Source organism: Nymphaea colorata, chromosome 1 (genome assembly GCF_008831285.2).
Source record: "Nymphaea colorata isolate Beijing-Zhang1983 chromosome 1, ASM883128v2, whole genome shotgun sequence".
NCBI lineage: Eukaryota > Viridiplantae > Streptophyta > Magnoliopsida > Nymphaeales > Nymphaeaceae > Nymphaea > Nymphaea colorata.
The window spans coordinates 4,753,995-4,772,912 of NC_045138.2; the positions used below are offsets into that span (position 1 = coordinate 4,753,995).

At 37.6% G+C, this 18,918-nt stretch overlaps 1 protein-coding gene across 1 annotated transcript; it reads right to left on the bottom strand.

The window, feature by feature from the left end:
* Positions 1 to 6,264: 6,264 nt before the first annotated feature.
* LOC116245645 (uncharacterized) lies at positions 6,265 to 8,527 on the bottom strand (the record flags this gene model as incomplete). The annotated part of the gene is made up of 2 exons (XM_031617129.2): positions 6,265 to 6,620; positions 7,782 to 8,527. Coding segments are annotated over 2 exons (819 nt in total), but the record flags the coding sequence as incomplete, so codon positions are not given.
* Positions 8,528 to 18,918: the final 10,391 nt, after the last annotated feature.

The window sequence follows — 18,918 nt, forward strand, 5'->3', positions numbered from 1 at the left end:
CTTTCACTTGCTCGCCCTCACGTGACTCTACGAAATTATAGACACAGCATCTGTGTCTACCAGGGGAATTAGCATTAACCCACGCATACCCCTATGTGCAACCAAACACTACGCATAGAAAGCTTACTGACAAACCTGCACCTTTCGAAGGAACGGATGACCATGATGCACTTATATGATTTATCTTTGCACCATTGCAATGCGCATTCCAAGTGCATTACTTTATGTTTGACTCAGCATCTGATTGAATCCCACTAGATTTCCAAACAATGTCCAAGCTGGCTAAGCATTATTCCATACTGCTGGTTTGGTTGAGCCAGACATAGTCCGTAAGATTCTCCCACTACCAAATTGTCGATGTCCTCAACGACCTGCTCTGGGCAAGAGAAATCTACAACCATCCCCTTCATTTCCTTCAATTGAGCCAACATATGTCTGATGGACACACCTGCCACGTCTTAGCTACCTGCTTTATTGGGTGTATCACCTCTAGTCCAACTTTGATTCTTCCCATTTTTATGTTACTTTTATCACTTTACCTTAGTAAAGTCACATATCTGACGACCACTAAATATTAAATTTTCGAGATCCTCCTTGACCTTCTGTTTCTGACACCTAGATACCATCTTCGGAATGTGTGATCTTTATTTGGTCAACACCAGTTGGGTCACTTGAACCAGTGTCCGACAAACATACCCAAACTATAGGGCACCAACAGGCGAACATTTTTCAGAACAACTTGTTGATTGTATCTTTGCATCATTCTCATCTTTCAAGTTCTTCTCAAGATATGATTCGGCTTTAGTATCACTTTGTCATGGGTCGAATTTTTCAAGCCTTATTTGGCTCGACAGTGTCAAGGGTTTCCACAAGCCTTCGACCAGCTTTTGCTCAATCTTAATGTAGTGGCGACATTCATCAATATTTTGGGACTATGGACTAAACGATGAGTGCTAGCACGCGAAGGACCATCACCAAAGATTATCTTACAGTAAGTCATCGACAAGTCGTGGCCATGAGGTCCTATCAGCTTCAAGTACCTATCTACCTCCATACGAAATCTGGATGGGAAAGATTTTCCTTTCGAGAAAATCCCCAGCTAAAGCCAGTTGCTAACTATATATTATTAAGCAAGACGGCCGACCATTGCCCTACTCGACGATAAGCTTTCAGTTGTTTGTCCTTGCATGACTCTACGAGGTTGTGGACGCAGCATATGCATCCACCAAGGAAATTAGCCCTAATCCATGCGTACCCCTGTGCACAACCAAACACTACGTGTGGGAAGCTTACCAACAGATTTGCACATTTTGAAAGGGCCAACAACCATGGTGCATTTATATGTTTCATCTTTGCACCACCGTGCTGTATATTCCAAGTTTCTTGCTTTCTGTTTGACTAAGGATACAATTGGATCCCACTTGCTTAATGCCCAAGCTTGCCAAACAACATCTCATATTGATGGCTTGGCGGGACCAGACGTAGTCAGTCCGCAACATTGGTCTCCTTGTCTTAAAAACCTTCGATTCTTAAAAACTTTGTTTATTGACATCACACAACATGACTAACTCCACCCAACTTATACTCGACACCTGTCCTAACATTCCTTGCTCCAAGAAGCACTAGGATACCCGAGCATATGCCATTGATATGTCAAGCTTCAGGAGCATGACACCCAATTGAATCGAACTAACGATCAAAATTGCCAATACTTTCACTAGCAGTTATGTTATGCCCGTTGGAGTTAATTTTTGAGAATATTGACACATTTGTCTAATATGGGACATTGACGTACTTATGCCTAACTATAAAGCTATTTCCAAATTCAATCTCTTGCCTAACATTTCAAAGTGATATTATATGCATCAGCAAAATCTGATTTTAAGAGTGACAAAAAGGGTGGAATTGTTTTGGAAGTGCAAACACGGGGGATGAATTTGATAATAGCAATAAAAAGGGATGGATTTGTCAATGGCCCATAACTAAAGAAATGAAATTGAGAACGCTCTTTTAAGTAATTCCACAACCATACCCACACCTCCTTCGCAAATGACCATAAGACAATGGCCACAGTGATCTAAAGAAATCAAGAAAAGAAGGTTTATACACATGATTTTGCCTTATACACATGACCTAGGAATGACCAGTGAAGCCCGTAAAAGGTGTTAGAATTGTTGGCAGTTAAAAGAGAGAGTAGGTCTTGAGAACACAAATTACACAAACTTTCTTTTTCCTTTCGCTCTCATTGTCATATATCTTTTGCAAGCCTAATTGTGTGTCGTCATTTAACATTTAAATAAAAGAAACCCCCTCCCTTCACTCTCGGAGGTCAAGGGTTGCTTCGGGACTTTGGTGGATTCACAATATACTCTTCAATTCGAGTGTCACACATGCCACCATTTGCAGACCAAAAAAATAGCACTCAATTTTTCTTCTATTTTTTTTTCTTTGTCTGTCGTTTCCCAGTGATCACAAGTGCACTATGTTCTCATCCTATTCACCACAACACCCCAACTGAATGGAAACATTCAGGTCATAATCTGACCACATAGCTTAACTTGAGATGGGAGTATCAGCTATGGTGGACACCTGAAAATTTGAGAGACTGCTCCCACAAAATAGAGCCAAGCACAGCCTGGTTAGCATTCGGGCTTGACCTGGCTACAGAAGAGCGATCAGCTCGGTCTAGCCACCGATCATACTTGGTCCAAGAGTTTATCTTACACTTGAGCCCTATTCAGGTTGTGAGGTCCTGATTTTCAATTGAAACATAAATTGGCACTACGCCATGCCATTTCGGTGTATTGCAAACGGGTAGAGGGTCATTGACATTTGCTTCCTTTTATCCCATCGAGGGAAGCCGTTGAGAGAAAAATGACACACTTCCTGATAGATCTTCTAATATCCAGCAGCGGAGCTATTGTGTGACTGGTGTGAGCCACTGCCCACGCCAGCCCCTGAAATCATGTATTGTGGACTAAGCTGGACCTATGTTCAGGTAGGTCCAGCCACATATGGTGCCCATACTAGATCTAAGTCAGTACCTTACAAGCACTCGTACTCTTAAACGAGAGATCGGTTAGTGCCCTTCAGCCAAAAATTTTTTGTCTCTATCGCTGCCAATATCCCGATTTTTATGGCAATGAATATGGACATTGGCAGTGCCATATGCGCCAAAAATGTCTTGCGGCTATATGTGGAAAGCTGGATTGATCTCCATTGAAGGGCGTTGGCATCCAGTGCAGGCCTCTGGCCCTCTGCATTTCAAACGGGAATAAAAACTCGGCTGTGAAGTTGTGGCTCAGGACCCTTCTTTGTGTACCTGCCGCCTACCACACCAGTTGGGGAAAAAGTGAAAGGTATTTTATTGGCTTTTCATATTCGTTACATTAATGTTAGATGTAGTGACATTTCACAACATTTTTTAGAAAATAAAAAAAAAAGTTAAAATATGCTATAATTTTTTCTTATGATTTTTTTATATATATAATAAGATTCACGATTAAGATGTGAAAGTAGCATTTAGTAGCATATTTCTAGCATGTCTTTGGCTGAGTGGGAGAATCATTTCTTCAACTTAGTACAGCTCTTACCTCATTAACCCAAGAACATAACACTCATAGGGATCAAACTAATGAACACGTTCTCATCGACACGGAGTGAAGACACCAATTTTTTATGAGGAGGGCCGAATCATAATTTCAAAATTTTAACTCAGGCAAAATATATTTTTTCTCAATTTTGTATAGGATAAATGTTTTTTTTAATTTACATGTAAATTTTTGTCCCCATCTCTAACCCTGCTCATCGGCTTGCGAGTCTAACCAGCAATATTATGTCCCTTGGTACTCAGCTTGCGAGTCTAACCAGCAATGCTATGTCCCTTAGTACTATATTTTCTAGAATGTCGGCAAATTTATAAAATGTGGGCAGTCCTACCAATAAAACCATTCACAAGTTCCATCTCTCACTTAAGTGATTTTTAGACGCGTTTGTCAGCAAAAGGAATTTTAAATGCAACGAAGAAGGTGGAATTGTTCTAGGGGATGAATTTTGATAATGGGTTATTAAAAAAAGGGATGGATTCATCAGTTGGCCATAAGAAATGAAATTGAAGAAGGCCCTTTAAGTATTTCAACGACCACACACCTCCTTTACACGTGATAAGAGAAGACAAGGGCCACGCTATCCAAAGAAATCAAGAAAAATGAAGCTTACACACATGACTTTGCCTCTGGATCACAAGTCATGGTGGGGACTCCTGAGATCAAACACGATCGGAGAGGACCCACTTCAGACAAGGACCAGGGACCTAATTCAAACCATGTGCCCACGCTTTCACACTTGGCCGGCCGCAATCTCCGATCGTATCCTTGAGATTTATGGTCGCAAACAGAGACAAGTCGCGAACAGCTAAATACATTGGAGGTCGGGTCAGAATCGAACATGATGTCAATAGAAGATGACAAAAGCCTCGAACCAGATCAAACCAATTCGCGACGCCTGCTTGAATTCCCGCCGCATAAACAAACTTGTAAATTAGCCGCTAATTGATCTACAGAATGAAAAAGACATCACACCGTTCTCTTCTTCAAAAGAATGGCATGATATTTCCACAGTATAAATTTCTTTTCTTCAAAAATTGCAAGCCACTAACGGAGGGGGTGTTTGATGAAGGATGAATTGTGAGATTCTAGAATTAAGATTCTCATTCTTTATGAAATGAGAATTGTGTTATCAAACAAAGAATTTTGATTCTTGAATTGTAAGCTCATTCTTGAATCAAAAATTCCAAAATGGTAAATCTTCTCTCAGGGGTAGAATTATGATTTTAGAATTTTAGAATTTTTTTCATCTCAATTCTAAAATTCTAAAATCATAATTCTACCCCTGAGAGAAGATTTACCATTTTGGAATTTTTGATTCAAGAATGAGCTTACAATTCAAGAATCAAAATTCTTTGTTTGATCTTTCCCTTTACAACACGGGTCATGATGGTTTTAGTTCATCAATTTGAAAATTTTTTAGTTCATGTTTCATCAAATCATCATTTTCAATTTCTGGAATCGAAATTTCAGACTAACACAAAGGAAAATTAGAACTGAAATTTTCATTCTAATTCATTTAGAGTTGTAATTTTGTTTATAAAATCAAATTTCTAAAATCGAGATTCAAGACCTCCAAACACCCTCGAGACACATTCTCGTCATTGTATGCGTCACTGAACCAAAGGTCTGCCAAAGAAGCAGGTTTGAAAAGGCTTAAAATAAAATGCAATTTATTAGGCAGAGTTCTTTCACAATTCTGCTAGTTTTAGGCTCTTCAAATTCCCTAAACCAACAAGAATGGGCAAGAAGAGTTTTGAAGCCAACAGTTAAGTGCCTCTTGCCATCAATTCAGAACTCAGAGTACCCATTATCAGGTGAGAATGCTTCAAAGATTTTACCCACTGAAGACAGTAACGCAGAGTCTGATGAAAGGGTTTCCTTTTTCACTAGCTAAAAAGAATTAATCTAAAGGAAGCTCTAGAGAGCAGAAGATAAATGTTAGTCTTTAATCATGTTCAAAAAAATGGTTGTTTTGGAGTTGAATCTGCCATCTCTCAGTTATAGAACTGTGAGTATTTGTTATTGCTATGTGGTGAAATGACTCCTCCAGATTGAAGCTTAGAAGCCAAAAGTGGTAGGCAGGCCTAGGCGATAAACATTCAGAGATACCAGACGGGTCTTAGATGAGCACCCAAGCAGGGCCTAAACAAGAAGAAACAGTAAATGAAAGAAAGAAAGAAAGACAAGAGGAAAGAAGAACAAGTAGGAAAGAGGGAAACAACAAAAGAAAAAAAAAAAAAAGAAAAAGTAGAGGGGAAAAGGATTTAAAACAACTCTTTTCTTGACTTGGACGTCAAGGTGCCCAGCTTAGTCGAAAAGGAGGGCACCTAAGCATGTTTAGACTATCAAGGGTTGAAGAAACATGCAACGCAGTTTCTTTTTCCCCTTCCAACAAGTTGAAGGAAAACCAGACATGAACCCTCTTGAGAGGATAGATTCTTCGGATGGCTTACAGACCTCTGGCTTTTACGTTTACAGCTTCAGATTAGGCAGAAAAAAGCAGCACATGTAAACCGAACTATGATAGTCACACCCATCCCACTATGCCAACCCATTTGATTCTACAGCAAGAGTCTACCAGCTTATTAACAGATCATGTTTAAGTCCCGATAAATTAAATATAAATATGAGATTAAGCATCACTCGGAATTTGATATACACAAAGAAAGTCATATATGATTGAAATGTAAAGAGGTACATAAAGGTTGCAATCCATGTTATCAGTTGAAACAAATGACAAGAAAAAACAAGAAAAGGAAAAGGCTCTCCGGGGAACTTAAAACTCTGCTCTTTCATTTCTTATATGCTACAGATCTTGCTTTACAAAGAGAGGAAAAGTGAGGAAGTTTTATGTATATAAGTAGATTGGTGGCAAATTATCTTACCAAACTATACCATTCATGAGAAGAACGGAAAAGAAAAGAAGACCCTTCAGCGGCTCAATCTCTGCTGGATTTGCGTCTGCTGGGGCGTAGGAAAGACCAACATCCAGTTGATAGTCCATCTGAATACCTGCATTTGCTTAAAGGATCAGACAGAGCCCAAAATGCAATTTCATAATTCTATGTCAGGGTGAAGTTCGGATTCTCTCTCTCTCTCCACCCCACACGCTCTCTGTCCCACCCCAACACAACACCCCCAACCCACCCACCCACCCACCCAAAAAAACAGAAGTTTCATAAGAACAAGCAGGAACAAGCAAGAGACAGGTTTCTGTCAATGCAGGGCATCATTCAACTTCAGTAGAATGACAGTACATCTCCAAAACATGTGAAAGAAAAGATCTGAAATGGAGAATGAAAGAAACAGTAAAACGAGAGAGAGAGAGAGAGAGAGCTAGAGACAAAGAGAGACAGAGAGGGAGCCGAAGAGATGGGTAATCGAGAGGGAGAGACAGAGGGAGAACACTGAAGTGGAACAAAAGAAGTCTCTGTCCAACGCTGGTCTACTTCTGACTTTTCTACCAAAGAGAACGATGATGGGTATCTGGAAAAGGAAAAGAAACAATGTCTTACCTAGAACTTCGAAATCCAGAAAAAGAAAAAATTTAAGAACTTCGATCCTTTATTCAAAATCAGAGAAATTTCTGGAACTGAACGCCCAAATTTCCAAGGAATAAGGAGGAAAAAAAATAACACAAAAAGTTCATGAACCATCGAAAATCATTTATAACCCATCAAAAGATAGAAAGAGAAAACAGGCAACCTCTAGCTTATAACAAAAAGATGAACAGAATAAAGAACCCCACAAAATTGATAACAAACCGAAACAGAAGGCACCTATCTTGCCTCATAAGGAAGGTTGAAGTCCTCGAAGCACTTCCCTCTTCTCCACAAAACCATAAAACTAATGAACACATAAATAGGAGTAATGACAGGGTGAAACATCTCCAAAGGACAGGCAGTTTCTTTTGCCTTGAACTAAACAAACCGTCATAAGAACACAATTACTTAAATAAATACCACAGACATGGCAACCTCACAGAACCTGAAGTTGCAAAACAGGGGATAGAGAGAGAGATCATGACAAAATAATCAGAATTGTAGAACCACTTCCATCTAGAAAACAAGCCAATTGTTTATCAGAACATTCCAATCAACCAAAAACTATTACAAGAACAAGCAAAGTAAGAAGGAACAAACAAACAACCAGAGAACGGCAACAATCAAGTACCTTGAACTTGAAGAAGAACTGCCGCCACTTCTGTTACTATTACTACTGCCGGAGCTGCTACTCCTACTATTTCTCCCAAAACCCACGACCATAAAACCCTTCCTCCACCACTCCCAATTGTCACCGCCGCTTCCGCCGCCACATTCCTTCCCCTCCACCATGAACAGAGGCCTCGGCGACACCCTCCCCGATCCAGCGGCCGGCTTTGAAGCCAGATAAGAGCTTGGCACGAACATCTTCAGCAAGAGACCTCCGTTGCCGTAGTTCTGTTCCCACCCACCACCGTTTCCCTTCTTTCTTTTCTTCTTCTTCTTTCTCAGACCTCTATTTTGACCTTCCTCCTCCTTTGGCTCCTCTTTCTCCTTGACTGAAACGCGTTCGACGAGATCCTTGAGGGAGAGCTCGTAGGCTGACTCCGGAACGTCCTTCAGCATCTCCATGAGCTCCCATCGCCCCCTTGCGATGGCCTGAGAGCGAGCGTTAGTGGGCAGAAGCGGATGAGAAGTGTTCGACCACAGTGGTGGGGAGGGGGGCTTGGTGGGTCGTCGTGCTGGTGGCAGGTGGGGGCGAGGAGGATGCCGGACGACGCCGAGCTCGAGGAGGGTCTGCTGTTCCCGTAGTGGCCAATTTTCGGCCCATGTTCCCGACGGATGTTGCCGGAATTCTGATGGAATTCCAGCATGATGATCGTCTGTAGCGAGAGAGAGAGAGAGAGAGAGAGAGAGAGAGAGAGAGTTCTTGTCTGATTACGTGGGGAGTTCGGAAATAAATACGGAGGGTGAAAGGGGAGTGGAGGAGAAGAATTTTGGACGATGGTGACGACAGATGTAGAGGACGAGGGGAGCACGTCATCCCCACCTTTGATTCACAGCGGCAGTTTTTCCGTTTCTGCGGTGGAAATTGAAGTCGCTTCTCCACTTACGCTCTCTCTCCCTCTCCCTCGATTTCTTCGCCTCTTTCCATTAACGCAAAAGAAATTTTACTGGCCATGAATTTACCAAAACCAGATTCATTTGAATTTGATAATGATCCTAACTCGATCTTACTCAAAGCAGACAATTCAAATTCGAGAATAAAGTTAGAATTCATTAATGAAATCGATTGAGTTTGAATTTGATAATGATCCGAAGTTGATCTAACCTTCGCTTTACTCAAAGCAGACAACTCAAATTCGAGAATAAAATTAGAATTCATTAATGAACCATGTTGAGTTTGATATTGCAGTTTCACATATTTTGTTCAAAACCGTGTAAAATTTGTTCAAAACCGAGTAAAATTTGTGGCTTGAGTATAAACAGCATTTCATTTTACCATCCAACAAAGATTCTACCATCCAACAAAAGAGTTGAAGTTCTCACTCTTTTTCTAAAATTAAGACTCGGATGGTTTAACTTGCATATTGGTATTGGTACTTCTTCTTACCGGTAAAATTTAAGTTTTACTTTTGACATAAGTGTCAAACTTAAAATTTTCTAAAAAAGTAAACTCAGTAAGTTTTACTTTTGATGTAAGTGTTCCACTTAAAATTTTCAAAGTCGAAGACTTCGGCTCCCAGTTTTGGCTTAAGCCATTGGGATTTGTTTTCCAAAATTTGACTTCCAACTGTTCACAACCTTGAAGTTGAAGACTAAGAGCGTGTTTGAAACGCAGGATAACCTTTACTCCGTGAAAAAGTCACACAAATGCGTACACAAACATCAACTTTTTAAAACATTTTTTTGTCATACTCTTTCAAATTTTGTCTTGCTAATTGGAAGAAGAGATTGTCAAGGAGAGCACTGACTTTCCGTCCAAGATATTGAGGTACAGGTGCAACTTGTTTATATCATGCTAGTAAAATCCATGTTTGCAAACACGCAGTGAAGAATGAAGCTCTTACTTTTTGAGCCCATTGCTGGTTATAGCCAGAAATGAGAAAAATACATGATAACCTAGAAGAGACAAAAGTGAAATTTCAAAACATCGCTTTTTTTTGTAAAAAACGTGTTCCCGTGGTAGCCACTATAGTCAAATAAAACGTCAAGTAAAACGCATTTTCTTCAAAAAAACGTTAAAAAACGAGATAAATTACATTGCAGTTTAAAACTAAAAAAAACATGTTTTTTAAAACGTTAAAACATGAATTTTATTTTTTTTTTCATTTTTTCTGTTTTTTTAATGCCAACAGTTTTTTTTTTCATTTTTTATTTGTTGCAAATCTATATTATACCCGAGATAAAAGTTGTTTTTTAAACTCAAAAACATTATTTGAGACTATGGTAGCCACCTAACACCATAGCCGGTTCTTATTATAAGTTGAATTGTCACTTTACTAGTACTCGCTTTACTATACACCGGGTTGCGTGTTCGGGCCGGACACAGGGCCTCATGTTCTACGGCATGAGAGGTAAATTAGATATTTTGGTTTTTCAAAAAATATTTTGATTATTTTTTTGAAACAAGTAAATTCTAGCTTTCCTAGCTAAATTCGATAATTTCTTTAGGGAAAATGCTTGAAAAAGAAGAGACCGTGCTTGGTAACGGGAACATGAAAAGCAAGGAGGTTTTCCTTGCTATGTGGCTAACATAAGAAGACATGTTTCTACCTTTTATTAGAGGGCATTTTAGTAATTTTATGAGACAATTTAGGAGGTTTTCCTGTTTTTTTTTTCACTTCAAAAGAATTTTGAAGCAATTTTTCTGCATATAGAAATTACTATGAGCTTCATTACAAAAACTTAATCAGCAGAATGAAAAGTGGAAGCTGATAGTGGTAAGCAATGTTTTTTTGCTAAAAATCATAAGCACAAGATTTGATGTGCTTACAGATTTTTCAGTGAAAAATATATTTTTTTTTTATATAATTACAAAATTGCATTATTATATGCACATTAACATTGTCTTTTATTTAATATATTGTTCAAGACTAAAAATAAGCAAATGTAAAACCAGATGGATAAATTGAAATCAACAGGCTGCCGAATATTACCAGATGGTTAAGTTTTTAAATTCTGATGCTAAAAATCTTCAGATGCTGAACATTAGCAGTCGTTTAATATGCTGCAGAGGTTTGTGATGTTTTTAGTGACAGTTTCGTGGTGTTTTTAGTGACGGATGTTAAATATTTAGCCATTTGGTAACTGGCTTATTTCAATTTACTCATACATATATATATGAGTAATTGGTTAATACCAGACTATTAACATAAGAGACAAAACCCAGACCGTTTAATTTTGTGTTAAAAAATATTATAAACAAAACGTGAACATCCTAACCTGTTCACAAGCAGAAATTCAATGTAAATTATGTTTTAATTTAAGTTGCTTTTGTAAAAAAAAAAGATTGATTTTTTCTACTATCAAAGTTTGCTTGCTATAAAAGCCGTTCACATTTTTTATTATTAAAAAGTTAAAACTAAAGTCAAAACATGACTACCTTAATACATATTCATCATCAAATCACTTTTATAACAATATCCATAAGGTTAGAATATCGCATAAACAAACACTTAAATAATGATTTTTTATTAAATCAGGTTTCTGTCTCTTGCTTAAATGGACTGATATTTACCAATCTCTCTCTCTCTCTCTCTCTCTCTCTCTCTCTCTATATATATATATATATATATATATATCTACAAAAGAAAGATTCTTTGTATTGGCTTCTATAAGATAACAAAATCCATAGCAGTTTCACGTAGATATTCTAGAAGGACGACAAACGAAGAAGATGGATAGATTGAAAAACTTTGTCAGTGTACAAATTGTACACGCGGTTTACATTGTCCCGAAGAAAATGAAAAATTTATGACATCAACAAAATGTAAACCTAGAGATAATTTATCGAGAAGGAAGATATCCCAAATAATTGATCCAGCAAAGTATCTTTGTCTCTATCATGCCATGGAAAGTTGCTTCCAAGGCTTTCCTTCCTTGGCTTTGCCGCTGCAGCAAAAGCTTTTTCACGTGAGATGTGCGTTTAAATTTTCCAAGTAACTTAAAGCATTTAAATTGGAAGACGTCTAGAGTTCAATACTTGGAATATTTAGGACTGCAAGACAAGCTGAGTCAAGCTCGATTTGGGACAACTCGAGCTCGACTCGACTCAAAAAGCTCGAGTTCAAGTTCGGCTCGAGCCCACTTAGCTCATTTATGTTAACATGTCTTGTTTCTTTTAACTCGTTTAACTGATTTCTTTCTATCAATTCAACAATGAACTGCCATCTAAGAGACAATACAAAGAAGAGAGACATATTTTGCATCAATATCTCTTAAAGAAAAACTTAGCAACAGAACAACTCTCATTCATGATACATCTATAGGGTCGAGCTGAGTCGAGTTTAAACAAGACAAGCTAGCTCTTACAACTCGAACTTGAGTCGTTTAACATTTCGAGCATAAATTTAAACTCTAACTTGAGTCAAGGTCTAGTCAAGTTTTTACGAGCGAGTTCAAGTCATCCCTACTTGCAATGCATATCCTTACCGTTAAAGCTAAAGCAAGCAGGATTTTTTTTTCTTTTCTAAGGGACAAAAGAAGTTCGCAGTTGATTTTATAGTGGAGAAATAAAAAGGGCATGGGAAGACTCGAAGAAGACCTGACTTCTAAAACAGAATATACATATACTAGGCTTATTGACGGCCAAATCTTGGTCAAGCCCACTCCAGCGTTGCCTGGCCCAGCCAACTGGTTCGGTTCAGCTGGTACTTGAACAAAAGCCTGTTTCTCTCTCTCTCTCTCTCTCTCTCTCTCTCTCTCTATATATATATATATATATATATATATACATATATATATATATATATATATATATATATATTATAGTCCACATCACTTACCAAGATGAACCTAAATTTTAGAAAGACTCACTAATGTGAAATTACCTTGTGCTTGGATGGCACCTCAAAATCAATCTTTAGAGGTAAAAAAAATTGATTTTGCTTCTAAAATGTCATTTCAGAGGCGTTTAGATGATACCAAGGATGATTTTTGGTAAAAACTAAAGAGTGACCAAGTTATTTACAACAGAATGTGTTCTGGTTGTATTACCCAAACACAAATCAATTTTTCAAAATTAACTAAAGGTGAATTTTCTAACAAAACTGGCTTTTACAAAACCAATTATTTTAAGTGCATAATCTAAAACTACTTAAAAGTGTGGTGTGTTCTGGGCAGTGGTGGAGTTAGAAATTTCTGGTTAAGAGACACTTAAATTTAAATTTCAAACTTTAAGGAGCTAAATTATGGAGGAGGCCCACATTGATCACCACTTTTTTCCCATAATAAGTTAATCCAACTATGGATTTGGATTTGGATAAAGTTTTTATAGAAATGGATGTTTTGGAATTCTGTTTTTAAGTATGGGTTTGAATTTGGGTTTTTCTTTTTTGGCTGCGCTAAATTTGATCTAATCTCGTTTTAATTGCTATAGATGGGAGCAAATAGCTGCCAAATGAAATATGTTTTTCCTGTATTAAAAATTTTTGCTGGATTGAATTTGATGCGTTTATTTCGGTCTGGACCCGAACCTACCTCTCCGGTTATTGCCCTATCCCAGAGTTGGATCTGGCACCGTCGATATGGATTCGAATCTGGATCTGGTATGGTCTGTGCTGTGTGGGATCCGTTTGACCATCTCGCAAACGGAGGAGCAGCACAGGTGAGACGGGGAAGGATTCCGATACGAGACGGGTCGCGGGGCCCACTTCGTTTTGGTTAGCGCAGCTTAGGAAGCGATAAAGGCCGCTCCAATACACTTCATTTATGTTAACATGTCTTGTCATATGATGAAACAGAATGTTTCCAACTGCAAGTGTAAAAGCCTACAAACAAAAAACTAAAAATTTTGTACTCAATAGAACAAGAAAATTGTTCAAAATCTATATAAGAGTCCTTAGATTTATTGGAATATTAGAGAAAAAGGTAATAATAAGAAAGTTTAAAAGTTATATTGTTTCCAAAGTTTTTGGTTCTGGGATTTTTGGTTTGTTTTCTGGGACTTTTGGTTTGTCTTCTAGAATTCTTAGCAAGGATTCTGTCTGGGTTTTCCATTTTAGGAGTTCTTTTATTTGGATCTATAGTACTGCTATCTGGATTTGGTGTTCTTCTAGTTCCATCCTGATTTGTCTTGTTTCTTTTAGCTTGTTTAAATGATTTCTTTCTATCAATTCAACAATGAACTGCCATCTAACAGACAATACAAAGAAGAGACATATTTTGTATCTAAGTATCTCCTAAAGAAAAACTTAGCAACAGAACAACTCTCATTCATGATACATCTATAGGGTCGAGCTGAGTCGAGTTTAAACAAGGCAAGCTAGTTCTTACAACTCGAACTTGAGTCGTTCAACATTTCGAGCATAAATTTAAATTCTAACTTGAGTCAAGGTCAAGTCAAGTTTTTACGAGCGAGTTCAAGTCAGCGCTGCTTCCAATGCATATCCTTACCGTTAAAGCTAAAGCAACCAGGATTTTTTTTTTCTTTTCTAAGGGACAAAAGAAGTTCGCAGTTGATTTTATAGTGGAGAAATAAAAAGGGCATAGGAAGACTCGAAGAAGACCTGACTTCTAAAACAGAATATACATATACTAGGCTTATTGACGGCCAAGTCTTGGTCAAGCCCATTCCAGCAGTTTGCCTGGCCCAGACAACTGGTTCGGTTCAGCTGGTACTTGAACAAAAGCCTGTTTCTCTCTCTCTCTCTCTCTCTCTCTCTCTCTCTCTCTCTATATATATATATATATATATATATATATATATATATATATATATATATATATATATATATATATATATATATATATATATATATATTATAGTCCACATCACTTACCAAGATGAACCTAAATTTTAGAAAGACTCACTAATGTGAAATTACCTTGTGCTTGGATGGCACCTCAAAATCAATCTTTAGAGGTAAAAAAAATTGATTTTGCTTCTAAAATGTCATTTCAGAGGCGTTTAGATGATACCAAGGATGATTTTTGGTAAAAACTAAAGAGTGACCAAGTTATTTACAACAGAATGTGTTCTGGTTGTATTACCCAAACACAAATCAATTTTTCAAAATTAACTAAAGGTGAATTTTCTAACAAAACTGGCTTTTACAAAACCAATTATTTTAAGTGCATAATCTAAAACTACTTAAAAGTGTGGTGTGTTCTGGGCAGTGGTGGAGTTAGAAATTTCTGGTTAAGAGACACTTAAATTTAAATTTCAAACTTTAAGGAGCACACATATGTCAAAATTAAAAAGTAATGAAGTTTGTATATGTAAATAAATGTAAATTTTGTGAGCTGGTATGGGCAGTTATGTGACTTTGCAACTGGTCATTGGGGTTTAGCATAGTGAGGGCCGGAGCTAGAAATTTTTTATGAGGGAGCTGAATTAAAATTTCTAAATTTTGACTAAGGCTGAAATATCATTTTTTAAAATTTTTATATACAACAAGTGAAATTTTTTAAAATTTACATAAAAAAAAAATGCGGGGCGCTACCTTGGCTCCACCCCTGAGCATAGCTGATGGAGCAGCGCTTGGTTAACAGCCTAGTATTGGTTGGACTCCCATATACGTTTATTTGTATTAATTAAAACAGCTCTGAACCCCGAAAGCAAAGATTGGAGAAATGAGAGATTCTCACCTCAAAGATTTCTCTGTAAGGGAGTTGGCACAATAAATAGAGATCTTCTACTGTTTGATGGGCAGTCACAATTTGAACTCTAATGAGCTATGGTCCTTTCACACAAACCATAACATGTATTAATATTTCGTCCTGGGTACTAGTCTCGGAGTTTTATGTAATCCAGTACGCTTTCTTGTAATAAAAAAATGAATCCCAAAATCTGAATTTTTTGCTAATTATAATTATCGACCCCTTAGCTTACACATGCAAGGTGTGACTTGTTCTAAATTGATTTAGTTGTCATTTTCTCGACCACAAACATGATATCCGGGGGCGGAGCCACAAATTTTCCATGATGGGGTCAAAATATCATTTTTCAAAATTTATATATAAAACAAGCCAAATTTTTTAAAATTTTCATGTAATTTTTTTTTTAAAATAAGGTGGCGTGGGGCCCATGCAGGCCCTACCTTGACTCCACCCTTATGGTATCCAGATTCATTCTGGTGACTCAGAAAAATTGGGGAAGAAGACAAAAGATACTGATGGTGCTGCTTAACAATGAAAGAGACGGGAAAAAACAAAGTTTCTTTGTTGATGGAGACTTTGAATGAGGGAGACAACCTCACTACGTGAACCCACAAGAAGGGAATCAAGTCGGTAGAAATTGTCAAACGCTGGGACCAACATGGACAGGAAGCATGAAGAACTTAAGTTTTTGGATTTAATGGGTGGGCCAGGGTTCACAATAAGAAGGTTGTGCACGGGGATGCTTGCGCATATTTATCTGTCATTAAAAGTCGGTACACCTAGCCAGTCGTTTTCACGTGCAGTTCATGTTTTGGGTCTAGGGTTTAGGGTTTAAGGTCTTTTAAATCGAGTCATCGATATACATTTATGCTATGTTTGATACAGTTGTGGAGCCATAAAATTTTGACTGAGGGGCACTAACCGATCACTCGCTTAAAAGAATGAGTGATTGCAGGGTACTGACTCAGGTCTATTGTGGGCAACACATGCAACTGGACCTACCTGAACCTACATCTAGCTTAATCACACTATAAGATTTCACGGGCCATGTCAATCACATAGTAACTCCGCTAGTGGTTTGATAGCCTCCAATCTCAAACTTAAGTTAATTTCTAATGCATGATAAGTGAAATAGGCAGCTAATTAAGCAAGCAATGGATCTTACAGTACCATGGATCTTAGATCTTCATTAACTTATGAAAGCCACTGTACAAGGCTATCAAACATGAGAGTTTGGATCACATATCTGTACTTTAAACTTGAAAGATACCTGTGGATCTTCAGGTATACTCAGACGTGACCTCAGATCCAAGGCTATCAAACATAGCCTAGAAGTTGGACTGAAATTAAATTCAATACGACAACAAAAGACTGATAAATTAATACGAGATTCAATCCATTCGAACTCTACTTTTAGGACGTGTTTGATGGGGAAAAGAACATGCATGAGACAAACATGTCACATTTGTTTATTGTCTCTCTAACAAGTTGTAAGTGAAAGTGGATGGAGAATTCTGGTGCCTATGACTCTAGTCTTTTCTTTCCACTATATGGGGAAGAATGCACCTAAGAGCCACCTTAATGCAGGGCCATTTGACTCACCATGCAAGACTATATTCATAGACATGTCTGAACTTGTAATTCAATTCCCAATGGAGATTAGATTGCCCAAGAGATTAATCCTGAGATCCCAATTGAACAAGGGATCCGACATAAATCTACGCATGGTTCTAACGAACCATGGATCTTAAGAGTTTATTTCACAAATGAAACAACATGTAATTGTTGACCCAAAAATTAACGCAGATTCATGAAACATAAAAAGTGTTCTATAGACCTACCTCAACCTTTGGAGTAGACTTATGAAACAATTATAAAGTACTTCATTTGCCAAACAGACCATAAGTTTACTATTATGCCTTAAATTTACATATCTTAAGTCAGAGCGGTGGGGGTCTAACTTGAGATCCGTGCATTTTAAGAAACAAAATTTACAAATCTACAGTGTAATTTTGAGTATTAACATTTTTAATCATTATTAGAAATCAAAGATCCAAATTAATTTAGTTTTTGAATCTGAATTCTAAAAATCTTGAATAAGCTTGCTCTAACAACCGAAGTAGTTTTTTTTTTTTTAAAAAAAAAGCACTCCAAGTGAATCCGACTTTGGCAAACACGAGACGATTTGCTATTTACATAGCACCAACTTCGGTCTAGTGTGGGCACCGCATGTGGCTGGAACCGGATAGACTTTAATATGTGACCTTCAGTATCATAACTATTGAAGAAAGCCCAATTTCAGTTTCAACCTCAAGACTGATTAATATTTTGAGGCATGCTTTCTTTTAATGGATCTTAATAAGTAGGTCTAGTTTCAGAGCTCCATACTTTATCTGATCCATCTTGGAGGGGTGGGAAACAAATGATAGAAAGGTCTCGGGACACTCTGTCTTCGACATTTTTCAACCATGCTTCCAATACGCTCTTAGAAGTTGCTTGAATTATATGGTCATCAAGTATGGATAGAATACCCAACCTGCCCACAGTGCCCAATTCAGGCTTGATCCAACGACCCAAATTATACGCGGGTCCGGACCTTTTAGGATCATACCAGATTCAATTGGTCGGGTCGCAAAGATCCAATCATTCCATGTTTCGGACTCCCAACTTGCGTAGTGCTTGATTCTGGTTTAGATTGGCCCAAATTATGCTTGTCCGGGTCACGATTCTTTTGGATCATAATATCTACTATTCGGTTAAAGATCTGAATGTCATGGATGACTCCCCGTGAGCCTTACAAGAATAGTTATGCTCACCTCTTGGAATACCGATTTTACTTGCAGCCTTTAGTTGTGCAAGGACTGACGCTCGTGAGAATCGAACCACGACCGGCCAAAACAAACTTACAAACTTTTATAGGACTTGTGGCAATGGAAACAATAACAAACTGTTCATGAATTTGCCTAATTTTGAGCGCGTACTATAATATATACATAATATACGGCACCCTTCAATTAAAAAAAATAAAAAATCATTCAATATTTTGAAAATATTATATTTCAGTTTTTTTTTTTTAATTTTGAAACTATAAGTTAGTACCTTCATGAAAAATTATTCACTCCACCCCTACATTTCAGCAACTATCTACACAAGCATACAACTTAATCTGGGATCAACACTAACCATGTTTACTTAAGAAATTATATGAAAATAATCTAGAGTACTTTCCAATTGAGCTTGCCAATGAGGTTTCTTAAGCTTAGTTGAGCTTGCAAGTGGTTTCTTTCTTGACCCATTTATTAAACAAGTTTAATAAGTAATCTCGGCTCGGATTCAAATTTAATTCAAATATACGGAGTCTGATTAGGTCGAATTTGGTTAAAGTTAGATCCAACTCCAGTTGGTAACGTTTGCATCTGGATTCTCTACCAACTCAGGAAAATTCAGCCTTATAGTTTAAAATTTTCCAAATAGAGGAAATGTTTTTACTAACAATTGCCAAATCG